The sequence below is a fragment of the Trichosurus vulpecula genome, chromosome 8 (genome assembly GCF_011100635.1).
Source record: "Trichosurus vulpecula isolate mTriVul1 chromosome 8, mTriVul1.pri, whole genome shotgun sequence".
Classification (NCBI taxonomy): Eukaryota; Metazoa; Chordata; class Mammalia; order Diprotodontia; family Phalangeridae; genus Trichosurus; species Trichosurus vulpecula.
The window spans coordinates 25590161-25604008 of NC_050580.1; the positions used below are offsets into that span (position 1 = coordinate 25590161).

General features: G+C 52.9%; 2 protein-coding genes across 2 annotated transcripts; one reads left to right on the forward strand and one right to left on the reverse strand.

Annotated features, from left to right (window-relative positions):
- Positions 1 to 401: 401 nt before the first annotated feature.
- ADO (2-aminoethanethiol dioxygenase) lies at positions 402 to 4291 on the forward strand. Its single transcript, XM_036736009.1, has one exon. It carries the CDS (start codon positions 449 to 451, stop codon positions 1292 to 1294), a length of 846 nt encoding a protein of 281 aa, XP_036591904.1. The 5' UTR covers positions 402 to 448; the 3' UTR covers positions 1295 to 4291.
- A 2886-nt stretch (positions 4292 to 7177) lies between these two features.
- On the reverse strand, positions 7178 to 11366 carry EGR2 (early growth response 2). Its single transcript, XM_036735926.1, has 2 exons — positions 10888 to 11366; positions 7178 to 9454 (listed from the first exon to the last, which is right to left on the reverse strand). The coding sequence occupies exons 1-2, from the start codon at positions 11063 to 11065 to the stop codon at positions 8202 to 8204; spliced, it is 1431 nt and encodes a 476-aa protein (XP_036591821.1). The 5' UTR covers positions 11066 to 11366; the 3' UTR covers positions 7178 to 8201.
- Positions 11367 to 13848: the final 2482 nt, after the last annotated feature.

Consider the following 13848-nt stretch of genomic DNA (forward strand, 5'->3'; position numbering starts at 1 on the left):
TCTGCCGGCGCCGCGCGGAGCAAACTGGGAGTTGTAGTCTCCCCCCCTCCCATGCTGAAGAGCGGGCCCGCTTGAGGACTGAGCGCTCTGGGGCCTCTCCGGCAAGCCCCCACTCAGGGAGGGGCGGGGGACTACAAGTCCCAACAGGCGCCGCGGAGCAGGCCCATGCGTCCGGGGTCCGCCCGAGTCCGCTGGCCCGGGGCGGCATGAATGGAGTAACGGGCGCGAGGTGAAAGGGAGGGCTCCCTAGCCCGGTGCCCGCTCGCCCCTCCCCCACGGCTCGGGGGTGCTGGTGCGCGTGCGCCCGCGCGTGCGCGGCGGCGGGAGCGTGGGAGCCGTTGAGGCCGTTGCGGCGCGGAGGCTGCTGCTGCGGCGGCGGGGGCGGCGGGGGAGGCGGCGGCAACGGCGACGGCGGCTCGGGAGGCCGGCGGGCCCGGGCGGCGGCGGCATGCCGCGGGACAACATGACCACGCTAATCCAACGTATTGCCCGCCAGGCGCGGCTGACCTTCCGCCGGGGCGGCGGCGGGGGCGGGGCTCCCGAGGCCGCCTTCCCCGAAAACCTGCAGCAGCTGCAGCAGCTGCTAAGCCAGCTCCGCGCCGAAGACCTAAACATCAGCCCCCGGCGAGCCGCGCTGCCCTCGCCCCCGCCGGCACGGCCGCCGCACCTGCCTCCCGTCACCTACATGCACATCTGCGAGACCGCCGAGTTCAGCCTAGGCGTGTTTCTGCTCAAGAGCGGCACGTCCATCCCGCTGCACGACCACCCAGGCATGCACGGCGTTCTCAAGGTGCTCTACGGCACGCTGCGCATAAGCTGTCTGGATCCTCTGCCGCCGGGGGAGCCGGGGGAGGGGCAGCCTCCGCAGCAGCAGGGCACCCCCAGCGCAGCCGCCGCCGCCGCCGCCGCCTCGGCCTCGCCCTGCTTCGACCCCCCGCTGCGGCCCTGCCAGCGTGCCGTAGTGCGACGGGCCCTGCTGCGCTCCCGCGCCGAGTACACCGAAGGCAGCGCGCCCTGTCTGCTCAGCCCTCACCGCGACAACCTGCACCAGATCGACGCTGTAGACGGGCCCGCCGCCTTCCTGGACATCCTCGCTCCTCCCTACGACCCCGACGACGGCAGGGACTGCCACTACTACCGGGTGCTGGAGCCCCCCGCGCCGACCGGGCCCCCCAACGCCGGCCCCGCCGCTCCACTGCCGGTGCCCCGGGAGGTGTGGCTGCTCGAGACGCCCCAGGCGGCAGACTTCTGGTGCGAGAGCGAGCCCTATCCGGGACCCAAGGTCACGCCGTGAGCCCCCCGGACCCCGTCCCGGGGGGAGGGGCGGGGGGAGGATCCCCGGAGCTTCCATCCACAAGCCATAAAGACTCTTCTTCCTGCAGCTCCTCCGAGGATTCGTCTCCAGTAACTTGTTTATGCCCCTTTGTGTGTGTGGCTGCGACCCGGTCCGAGTGCAGGAGCCCTCCGATCGGGGCTAGGAGGGAATGCTGCGGCTACCTGCTGTCCGGCCCAAGGTGCAAGTTCATCTGCTGCTGCCAGAGTAAAGAGGCGGGGGTGAAACCAAAACTATGCACGCCCTGTACCGCGGAGGGCTCTCGGCGCCAGTCTGCGGACCTGACGGCCCAGGAACGGAGTGGGGAGCCCGGCTCCGGAGCTACACCCGCTCGGTCCGATTGTAAAAGATATGACTCGGATCGTTCCCCATCTCCAGACCCGTCGGAGGACATGGATGGGCTGCATTTCTTATGCTTCCAGGCAGTTGAATGTAAATGCCACCGAGCCTACAGTTAAATTCCACATCCCCCACTTCCAACAATTTCCTGCCAAAGCCGAGAAAATTAATATGGTGACAAATGGTTCGCTTTCCCTCCAAGACTTGTAATCAAGTGATCTAATGTGTCGGAGCACTGGGCTTCCAGCTGGGCTGCTGATGGGTTCGGTTATCGGTGCCAGGAGCTCTCCAAGGCAGAATGGTTAGGAGGAGACCTAGCTCCCACTGCCCCAGAGCCTGGGGAGCTGTCCCCGGTGGTGTGCAGGGTGCAGATGAGACAGGTTGGAGAAACAGAGTAGAGGACAGTTTGTCATTGAAGGCACTGAAGTGTTGGACCAAAACCTCCCCAGCCCCCTGTTAACTAACAGTCACTATCTGGGGTTAGGGGGTTTGGGCCGGTTTATTGTGGTATTTTTTTTTTTACTAGGCTACTGAGCAACTTCACTTTGTATACAGATGTTTGAGACAATTTGCTTCAGACTTATGGAGCCCTATTGTTTCTCTCTTTATACTATTTATAGAATTTGCTTTTTCATAAAACTTTTAATAAAAAATGAGTTGTAGAAATAAACTCCTTAAAATTTGCCCAGCTGTCGTGTAAGAAATTTTGATTGACTTGCCCATGTGGGGATGTGTGAGTTCCAACCTTTCTAATAAGGGAAAATATTTTGCAGTTGGTGAAAGATGTTCATCCTGCAGTAAAACTATGTGCCTATACCTCCTTATGCACACTGGGTAACAGAGGCCCCAGTACAGGGGATCTCTTGATTCTTTGCTTTTACAGAAGAATAAATTCCACAAGAGATCCTTTTACTTTTTTTCTGTAAATGCCTGCTGAATTTATGACATGCCACTGTTGTGGTACTCATAAACACACATCCCCATGTCTTCTTTTCCATGTGTATTAACGAAATGTGGGGGGCGGGGGAAGGTAGGGTTATATTCAGATCTTTTAATTGTAGTCTGATATCCTAGTGTGTGATTTAATAAGACCTTTAGACAATTCGGGGCAGCTCTTTACCTAGCTCAGAAAGTTCAACTATTAAATACAATAAATGCTATATATGCAACCCAATTTACTTACAAGAGCATTAATATAAAATGTGTTCATTTTTTTCCGAGCACAGTGATGAATGTATTGTGGTATGGTTATGGCATACCTACTTTTGGAAATAAATTGTAGAATAGAAGCAATTAACTTCGATAAAGCGTTAGTTGTCATTTATGTAAAGGTTTACAGTAATACAGCTTATTCTGTCAAACTGACTTTTGCTAACTCATTCTGCAGTGGGACACTAATGATGGCAAGTTCTACCTTACTCTTCAGAATTCCATTCAGAAACCGAATACTAAGGTTCTCAGACAAGCAGCAGCTTTTGGAAAAGCTTGTGGTGCTTTTCAAAAGTTTCCTTAAAATTCTCATTGACCAGAAAAGAAACCACCTCCCTCGTTTTGGGTTTTCAGCAGATTATTGTTCTGCCCTTGGGTTCTCTGAGCAGTGTGTTAAAGGAGTGGTCAACAGTGATGACAACAAAATGCACCTTTTCTGTCTAGAGCATGCTAGGACTTGAGCAGGCCATTGAGGAAGATAATCCCTCGCTCATGGAAGACTTCAGGACCAGGCAGCAAAGAGGGCCAAAGGACTCAGCTGGCACCTTGATGCACTTAACTGACTCCAGATGCTGCTATTTCGTGCTCCCTCCAGCACATGGACTGTTTACCAACCAGAGAGATGGCTTAATGTGGTATTGTGGACTACACCCACCCCTAAGAATATAGGGTGTTTTCTTGTTCATTAAAATATAAGAGACGAGCACACTGAAATAAATCATTAAACATTTTTCTGTTTAATTCAAAAACGCAATAATTTCCTCTTATGGGTGAGAAATATTCAATATAAATGTCTCTAATGCTTTCCCCCCCTTTGAGTAGTAACTTTTTAATAAGCATGCTTTGCATGGATTAAAATGTGCCTGAGATGCTGTTTATTAATGAAAGTGCCAGTGTAGTTAAGTAAAATGCATGTTCTCAAGTCCACCTGTTTAAACCTTCTTCTACATTGGTTTTCCTTAAAGCTGCCTCAGCCATGTCAGCTTTGGAATAATGTAGCCCTTGCTGACCCATTCCCAATGGTTCTATAACATGTACTAGTTTTGCTGCCCAGAGGAGAAGCAATACATGTTTGATTTAGAACCTTTTAGCCTGGGGTGTTCCACTGTGATCAAACAGCAGAAGGGTGATACAACTCCACTTGAATGAGGCACAAGAACTTGGAGATTCCAGCCATTTCAAGGAGCAGGTAACAGAGTGATTGATTATTTAGAATACACTGAGGAATCTGATGGCAAACAAAAGTACTGTTTGCTGAGCCCAGTGTAGATGCTGCTGTTTCTGATAGGACTTTGGAGTTTCTGGATTTAAGTGTTAGTATAAATATTCACTGTATCTTTTGGAAAACAGAGATGTAAAAATGTTTGACTTGTACATTTTAATTGCTTATTAAAGATTGCCTAGACCAAGGGTTCTTAACCTTTTTTGTGTCTTGGACTCCTCAGAATGTTTTTGAATGCATAAGATACATAATATTACAAAGGAGACCAATTATATTGAGTTAATTTTAAACAAAGATTTATGTTCGTGGACACCAGGTTAAGAACCCTTAGCATATACCATAAATTATTACTTTGTGTGGGAAACCATTTCCCCTGCCCAAGTAATAGCAGTTTCAGCAAACACATGTAATGGATCCTTCAAGCTCCTCTCTGTAGCTCTAAGACATCAGATGGAAACCAGCTGAAACTGCAATTTAAAAGCACAATATTTGCCTCAACAGATGAAACTCTTTTTCTATTTAACAAGAAATCTGTGTATCATTGAAGAAAGAAACTGACTTAAGTTCCTTTCCTCCTCTTGTATTTCATTTTGTGCCACACTTGTTTAGGGATCATTTCAGCTTCTTAGCATCTCCAGCAACACTGTGCTTAATGCTGACCATCCTCCCCACTCCCTCCCTTCATTGCCCCTAAAATGGCTATCAGCTGGCATACCAATGTGAATATTTACATGCCACTTTAATTTCTTCCCTTTTCCCCAGCTGTTGGGATGCCGAAATAAAGGAGCATACTGGTTTCAACTCTTCAGAGCTTTTAAGTTTCTTTAATGGGTGGATTCTTCATGTGCACTGAAACACCTGAGCATTACGAACTTTAAGGGCTTACTGTCTGGAAGCTACTTTGTAATAAGTACATCCCAGTAGCAACAGGAACACATCAGCAGTCATATTATTCAATAAAACATTTACAGGTTATCAAAAAAACCATCTTTAAATGTGGTCTTTGAAAGCTAAATGGAATCCAAAATCTAAGTTAGAGTTACATGTTCCCATGAAAATCCCAAATGTGATTCAAGATAATGGCCAGGTACCTTGTAATCAGAAAATTTTAAAAAGTGCCTTTAAGAATGTGTGTGTGTGTGTGTGTGTGTGTGTGTGTGTGTGTGTGTTTAGCGGGGTTCTTGAAGTATATTCTCAAAAAGCTCAATGAGAAATGAGATTGTTACATTCAAAATGAATTCAAACTTAGATCTTAGTCTGATGTGGGTGTTGGAGTCACTTCTGTGATTTTTTTTACCTATTTGCAAATTTTTAAAGTTCTGATTAGACTTGCTTGCAAAGATTGAAATTGTGTGCCCTAATTACACATGGTAAAACCATAAAAGACTCATTTTATAGTCCTAAGTTAGTTGTCATAGAAAAAGCATGCCTTTATTTTGGGAATAAAAGTGAGAGGGAGAACAAAGGACACGCTCAAGCCACCAGAAAAGCAGGAGAAAAGAGGACAGTAGGCAGAGTGCAAAGGCAGGCTTTGGTTGTCTCTCCCACTCAGACAGTATCCCATGTGCAGCCACCAAGGGAATGATGCCCCTTCATCCTGGGGGGAGGCCTCCCAAGGAGGAAGGGCACATGGGGAAACCAGTTTGTAAAAGCTGCTGCCCTCCATCCATCCCTTTAGAAGTACAGTTAAGATGGACCAGAAATGTGAATCTGAATTATTTAGCGGATAATGGTCTGAGGCTTTGCATAGTGATGGAGAGTCCCTGACCAAATTCCTTGTTTTTGAAAACATACAGCAAACTGATATTTTTGGAAATGGAGTTGTATTTAAAATTCACTAGGAAGTCCCCAATTTAAAGAAACCCTGCAGTGAATCCTTTTGAATAGCAAAGAGTTCTTTAGCAATATGAATTACACCCCTAATGGGTTCAGATCCTGGGTTGGTTTTGTTTTTGTTTTTGTTTTTTGTGGCTTTCTTAAAAGTTAACACCTGTAATATCCTCTGGGTACTAATTACTTTGCTACTCCTCCCAGAGCCCTATTAACCTATATGACCTTGGGCCAGTCAGTCTCGGGAGCCTCGGTTTTCCTCATCTACAACTTCGTAGGACCAGACAATGTAATTAATTGGTAAACTGAAAGCTGGAGAGAAATGAGTCCTGGGGTAATTCCTGTGGCAGCCCACTGATGCTGTCACCAGCGGTGTCTGAGCGCTCTCTGATCTAAATAGGAGATAAGCAGTTTTCAAAAAAGTTTTCTGTGGTTGTGAAAGCCTAATCCTGGAAACTGAAAGTTATTTCCAGCCTGCCGTGGCCACAACACTTTCCACAAAGGCGCATCTCTGAGCTCCAGCCTCTAGAGGATCACGGTTTTGAAAGTGTCTCCAATGGAGTGGGCACTTGTTTGTAAGTATTTATTTTCCGGGGCCCACTCAGGCAGGGAGCTGTTTTAAAGGCCGGAACAATGAGTCAAAACGCCGCCTCCCCGTTTTGACACTAACACATGAGGGAAATACCCACAGCCCTAACACTTGATTATGAATGGAGATTACTTGGGGGTTAGAGGGCACTTACGTCCTGGAAAGGAAAACTTTGGGGTCTTAGGCTGGGCTCGCCAATTTCACTATTTTGGGGAAAAAGCTAGTTCATAAACCCCATTAGAGAAATCTGCTTTGGGCCTTCACCAAAAAAACAAACAAAAAAAACCCCAACCGACTCTGTCTAAGCATGAATAGCACCAAGCTGCCAGAGGGTAAAGAGGAAAATATTTACTAAAGTAACCCTCCCCCTTCCCCCACCCCCTACCACCTCCACCTCACTGGCATCTTTCATAAAAGATTTGTGCAGCAAAGCTATTGTCGAAAAGTATTTATTTACACAAGGATCACAAACCATCCATTATCGAAATTCCAGTTAGTGGCTGTGCATTTTGGTGATAAACAATTTATAACTCCACAGCTATCAGAGCTTATAACCAAAGGAGTCAGCTCTTGTAATGTTATTTACATCCATATTTGACATTTTACTCCAAAATTAACACTTTAAAGTCACAAAACAGTGTACAAAAATAGAGTTTCTAAAAAAAATCCAAATATTAATAGGCAGAAATGTACAGGCATACTAAAACCAGGGAGTGATTTCTCAGCAATTAATAAGGCAACCCATTTACATGCAGACACTTCGACATTGTCTACATCACACAAGGCACCGAGGACATGTCCACACAATCGCATGCATCCTAGCTTTAGAGAATATATGTACATCCCCCTTTAAATAAGTTATCCTCTGATTCTGGTTTCAATAGATCATAAACACTTCCCTTTTTCTTTCCCAAAAGTTGAGATCTTGGAGAACAGTGCACATAAAAAAAATACACTAGTATCTGAGTGAATATACACTGAAAAAAATAGCCATTTACAATTTCAAACTACTGAAAAAGCATCAGTTGCCAAGTCTTATCAGATTGCACTTCTGTTCTCTAGGTTAGCTTACACTACATATTGCTTACAGGGCCGAAAAGAGCTCTAATCACTGTTCGAGGCTCCCAGAATTTCATTTCAAGTCTGTGCTTGGCTCACTGTACAGCCTCCCCTAAAGCAGCCACCATGCTAGATAAAGTGCACATCAGTTTGGGGCTTTGGGCTGAGCCCACTTCTCTAAGGCATCAGTATCTCCCAACTTACTTTAATGGGGTCCCAGATCAACTCCAATGCCCAGAGTCAAGATGCTGTCATGGATACATCAAAGCAAAAGGGGGTGAAGGGAGGGGGGCAGGGAGCAAAAACTCCAGTCCAACAACCCTTTGAAAGAAGGGTAGAAAATGCCAGCTTCTGCAGGTCAGGGATCCTCATTCCAACCCCTTGGGATCCTTCCCTGTACCCTTTTGGTCAGTCATCTCATCTAAGAGACACCAAAATGAGCCCAGTTTCAGGAAGGACCTGTTTCTCAGCTGAAAGGGGAACAGTGATGGGGTCCCCACCCCCCAGACTCTTCCAGCTTCAAAGGAAGGGGTGAGGAGCCAGTGGTAGTGTTTGTGTAGCTCAGGTTGGGAAAGGGCCTTATGGACCCTCGAGGAGCTGGTCAGGTCAAGAGTCTCTACTCAAGGTGTCCGGGTCCGAGAGGCGCAAGAGGTCAGGGGACCCCCACCCAGAATGCTGCTGCCACTGCTGCTGCCCAAGGGCCCCCCAGGCTGGGTCCCCCCTGGGCAGGAGGGGGTAGAAGAGGCCCCTGGCCCTGAGGATGAAGGGGCACTGCCCTTCCTCTCCTTCTGCCGGAGATGGATCTTGGTATGACGTTTCCGTTCATCACTGCGGGCAAACTTTCTGCCACAGTAGTCACAAGCAAAGGGCTTCTCGCCCGTGTGGGTACGGATGTGGGTGGTCAGGTGGTCACTTCGGCTAAAGTTCCGCATGCAGATCCGACACTGGAAAGGTTTGTGGCCAGTGTGGATCCGAATGTGTCTGGTCAGTTCATCACTCCTGGAGAAGCGCCGGTCACAGCCCTCAGCCGGACATGGGTATGGTCGTTCATGAACCGGAGTCTTGCTGGGCCGGTTTGGGTACTTTCGTGGGCGAAGTATAGGACGAAGTGGCAAGTGGTGTGGGTTGTAGGCAGCAGCAGCTGCAGCACTCCCAGAGAGTCGAGGACCCCCCTCGCTGCCACTACTGCCCCCAGGCCCAGCAGCCCCAGCACTGGGACCTCCCAGAGTAAAGTTACGGATGGTCGAGAGTGGGGTAAGTGGTGGTGGGACCCGCAGAGAATCCAGAGGGCAGGAGAAAGGCTTTCGGTCTGGGCCCCCTGCACCATGAAGGTCGCGCTGGCACTGAGGTGGAAAGAAGCCTGGGTAGTCTGGGATCATGGGGAAGAGGCCTGGGTCTGTGGCAGGCTTGGGAGATGGATAGGAAGGGGGTGGTGGATAGGCAAGGGCAGATGAGGCGGTGGAGGTGGTAGCCGAAGGCAGGAAAGCCGAGGGGTCCTGATAGAGGTCTCCTGTGCAGCCTGAGTAAGGAGGAGGAGGAGGAGGCGAGTAGAGGTGGTCCAGGTCAGACTGGGTCTGGGACATAGTGCACACCCCTAGAGGTCCCCCAGCCAGGGGATTGGGAGAGGCAGAGGAGGCACTGGACGAGGCAGTGGTAGAGGTTGGGGCTGTCACCCCCTGCAGAATGCCTGCACTCACGATGTTGATGATGCCCTCTGGATAGCAGCTGGCACCAGGGTACTGGGGATCAATGGAGAACTTGCCCATGTAAGTGAAGGTCTGATTCCGAGGGGCAGAGACAGGAGCAAAGCTGCTGGCATAGGGCAGATCCAGGGACCTCTTCTCTCCAGTCATGTCAATGTTGATCATGCCATCTGTAACCAGAAAAGGAGAGTGAAGATGGTATGTTATCTGGGGGGGGGGCAGGTAGGAAGAAAATTGGGCTCATCCTCACATGTCCAAGTCTCTATGAACCCACCACAGGGAAGGGAAGCTGGACATGTTGAATGATTCCCATCAGAGGGATGTGGATAGGAAGATGGACAGAGGCTCTGCTCCTCACTTCCCCCCTAAACCCCAACCATAATCATAAACATCCCTGGTCTGCCAAAAACTTTCTCCCCCTTCTCCTTCACCTGTGGGACAAACAATTGGGTCTTCCAGAAAGACGTGCCCAACAGCCCATCAGAGGGGAAGCTGCCAGGGAGGGGAGCCCATAGGGGCTGAGACAAAGGGGAGAAGAGCCATAGGTATTTCCCAGCTCCAGGGACTCGGGCTCCCTCCCAGCATGTCTCCTTCGCCTCATCCCTCCCTCTCCTACCAAGGATCAGCTGATGAGTAAGGGAGGGAGCTGGGGCATTGCAGGAAGAGAGATTCTACAGGTTTCTCCCTCTCTCCCTCTCCCCTTCCTCTTCCCCCCAGCACCTTAGCATCTCTGACCTTGCCCTACGGGCACTTGCGGAGGAGAAAAGAAATTCTGGGTGCCGGAGAAGCCACTTTGGTTTTCTCTCATTGCCTGGGAAACCAGCCCAGCGCTGTACTCCAGAGGCAGCCTCCTTAACCCCCCCCCTTCCCTCCGCCTCCTCTTCTTACACCTCCACGTCTGTCTCCCCAAAGCCGCAATCTCACTAATTCACCAGGACTCTGCTGGCCACTGCACAGCGGGTGAAATGATCCCTGAAAGCAAAGGATCCTTCTGGCAGCTTGGTGTGATTCCTCCGCACCCTCCTTCTTTCCCCAAGGCTGAACAGCTTTTATTCTCCTCTCCTGGGTTCTCCTCCCTGGTGTTCCCCCAACCCCTAAATTTCCCATCACTTTGCCTCTGCTCCACGGGAGGGGATGCCCGGAGTGGTGGATAAGAGTACTGAGTAGGGAGATGGTTGGGAGGCTGAACAAGCCTCCAGTACTCTGTCCAGGACTTGTATCCCGACTCTCAGAGCCCCAGGTCCAGCTGAAGGGAGGTATACTATGCTGATTGTAAAACGTCTTAGCATGGTGCCCGGCACAGAGCAAGCCCCTACATAAATATTAGCTATTAGCCAGTCCCACAGGCACGTCTCCCCCTAAATCAAGGCACCCCATCCACCAAGGGTGTTGGGAACAAAGCTTACCCAGCTAGCAGATACACCCACCCAGGCTCCTCCATATAAGCCCCTACCTATTTTAAATGTCCTCCAGATCAACTCTGTCCCCCTGAACAACCACTTCCACCCACCCACACAGAGACTCACAGCCCCTCCATCTACTACATCAAACCACGCTGTTCACGGGGGAGCAGAGATGGAAAAGACTGAGCCACCTTCCTTACCTCCTGTCACCCCGTTCATCTGGTCAAAGGGTCCTCCTAGATCGGCATTAGGAAAGATGGACACCGAAGTGGCCGCAGCGGCTGCTAGGTCCTCCACCGGGTAGATGTTGTCAGACAGCTGGTGTACAAAGCCACTGAGAGTTACTGGGATTTTGTCTACGGTCTTGGCGGTCATCATTTGCTCCAACTCACAACCTGGAGACCCAACTCCCTTGCTACCTGGATTGCCAAAGAAGCCGTTTTGGTGACGGGGTGGCCCCGGGGTTCCTCCGTCGGTCTTTTCCCCCCTTACTCTTAAAACAACACCCCCTCCAAAAAAAACCAAAAGCTCCAATCAAAACCAGCCAGCAAGTTTTTGTTTGTTTGCTCCAACTGAAAAATAGATGTCGGCCACTCACTGCCCTGCCCTGCCCGTCCTGCCCGTGTCCCCGCTGCTGAGAGCCCAGGAGTTGCCGGTGTAATGTTGTTGTAACAGTCAGTGGGTCCCCTTGCCGAGCTATTAATCAACTGCAGCTCGCTCAGTTAGACGGAAAGTGTGGCTCTAAGTATTTATGGGCAGGCCTTGAATGCCCGTGACGTCGCTGCCCATATATGGACTGAGGAACAGGGCCGGGCAAGTCGGCTTTGCAGTCACATGGCTTATTTGCATACGAGCTTGGGTCGGTCTCCCGGGCGTCCCCGGCTCTGCGGGCCGGTGCCGGGCCCGGGAGGGCTCAGAGGGCTCGGAGGGCTGCCGGGGGGCAGCTCAGGGGGGTGGCGAGCACCGCGCCCCCCCCCCTCGCCCAGCCTGGGGGCGGGGAGGGTGGGACGGGCTGCCTGCGCTCCCCGGCCTCCCCGGAGCCAGCCGGGAGGAATTCCGGTTCCCGGGGCCTTTCCAAAAAAGGCGAAGATCCGGCGGCAGCTGCCCCGCCCCCGGCCCTTGTTTGGGAGCCATTCCGGAAAATTAAACTTCGGAAAGAAACCGAGCGCCGCCGAGACGCGGCTGCCGGGCCAACCCCTACTCACTTTCGGGGCCGCGCGAAACCGCAAAGCGCCTGGCCCGGCAGGGGCGGCGCACCTGGCCTCACCTGCCCCCGTGAGCTCCCCGGGGCGCGGCGGGGCCTGGACCCGCCCGCCCGCAGCAGGGGTGCTCCGCGGCCTCGGGGAGAAGTCTGCGCTCTTTGGGGAACCAAGCGTCCCGGGTGGGTTTAGGGGTCGGGGGCACCGCGGGGTGCGGGGGAAGGGAGGCCTCCCTCGCCTCGCTGGACGCCGGGGGCTCGGGCGAGCTGCGGCCCCACCTTGGAGAGAGAGCCCCGGGAGGCTGCGGCTAGCGGGCTCCCTGCCCAGGACATCTGGGCGGTCGGCTGCGTGGGGGTGGATGTCCAGATGGCGGCTTGGACAGCAACCCGGCCCCATCGCGCGCGCGCGCGGGAGCACACTCACTCACACTCACACACTTCCGCTACACACTCTACACACAGTCGCACGCCTCCAGTCTCTCCCGACCCACTCCCACACCTCACGCCCACGGCCTCCCTGGAGTCAGACAACTCGCATCCCTGCGCTCTCCGGGAGGTCGCAACCTCCTCGGAACCGCGGCCTCCCAAACCGTCCTCACCACAAACCACGCCGCACTCACCCCAATCCCCTGCCGGACACGCACGACCCCACATCCCACGGCACGGGACAGCTGACCAAACACCCGCGTTCAAACCCAGCGCAGACTATGCCTCACACCCCCGCTCGCAGGCACACACACGCGCACCCACACACGCACACCCCCTTACACGCGCTCTCACACACATGCACGCACTCGCTTTCAGACGGGGGAAAAATCCTGTCTTTCTCTGGAGCTCCAGCGACCGCAGGTTTGGCCTCCCCGGATGCGAGTCGGTGATAATCTAACACACCCGTCTCGTAACTCTGGTTTCACCCCTTCAATTACAGCCGGCGAGTTTCCTCTGAGACTTCAGAAACTGACCCTGATGGAAACCTTTCTGTTTCGTTCCAAAAACACTTTTAGAAATGTGCCTCCCCCCAACTTGTTGCCTTTTTCTGGCTTTATGAGTACTATCCACCCACACCTACAACCCTGTTCTAGAGTCCAGCCTCGGCACCTTTGCTAGATCTTCCTGTCCCTTGCCCCCGAGCTGCGTGGGGCGTCGTAGACCTGCAGGGCTCAGACCTGCACCACGTCCCGCTTCCCCAAGGCGTGCTGTGGCCAACCTTCTGGCGGTCCGCCCCTTGCGCCAACGAGATGTCCCAGGACTCCAACTCCAGGGTTAGTACCGGGAGGTCTGCCCAGGGCAGGGGTGGCCGTCACCCCGGGCTTAGCCCCGAGCCCCCATGTAAGGGAGCAGGTTGGGCGGGTGGCATCTCGCTGGGTCCAACGGACAAGACCCCTCGGCGCTCCGAGCGGCCAGGGACCTCACCCTCGCTCCCTGGCTCCTTTTCCCATGCAGAGCCCAAGGACAGACAGCCCTGACTCCCTTTCCTGGGGCTCTCCAGGTTGAGCCAGGGAGCGAGGGTGAGATCCCTGGCCTCTCCAGCCCTCATTAAATTCTCCAGGGGAAGCCGTGGCCCCCGGACGTATCGGCTATTCGCAGCCCCCCGAGGGCTGAGACCTAGGAGGCCCGGGCGCCACGCCGTGGAGGGAGCGCGGCGCTGCAGGCGGCTCGCGGGCTCACCTGCACGCTCCGAGCCCCACACAGCCCCAAATCTGGAGAGCTCGCCCAGCCTCCCAGCGCAGGCACAAGGAGGGCTGGAGGGGGCTCGGGGCTCCGTCGGGCCTGGGGGCGGGGGTTCGCTGCTCTCCCAGCTGCCCTTCAGCTCCCGGCGGAGGAGCCGTCTCCATCCTCCCCTTCCCTTAGGGGAAGGAGACGTCCGCCTAGGATAAGTTTGGAGCGCAGACCGTAGCGCGCTCTCCCTCTGGATTAGGAAAAAGAACTAAGAAGGGAGCGGTCTCGAGGTGGGCGTGGGCCT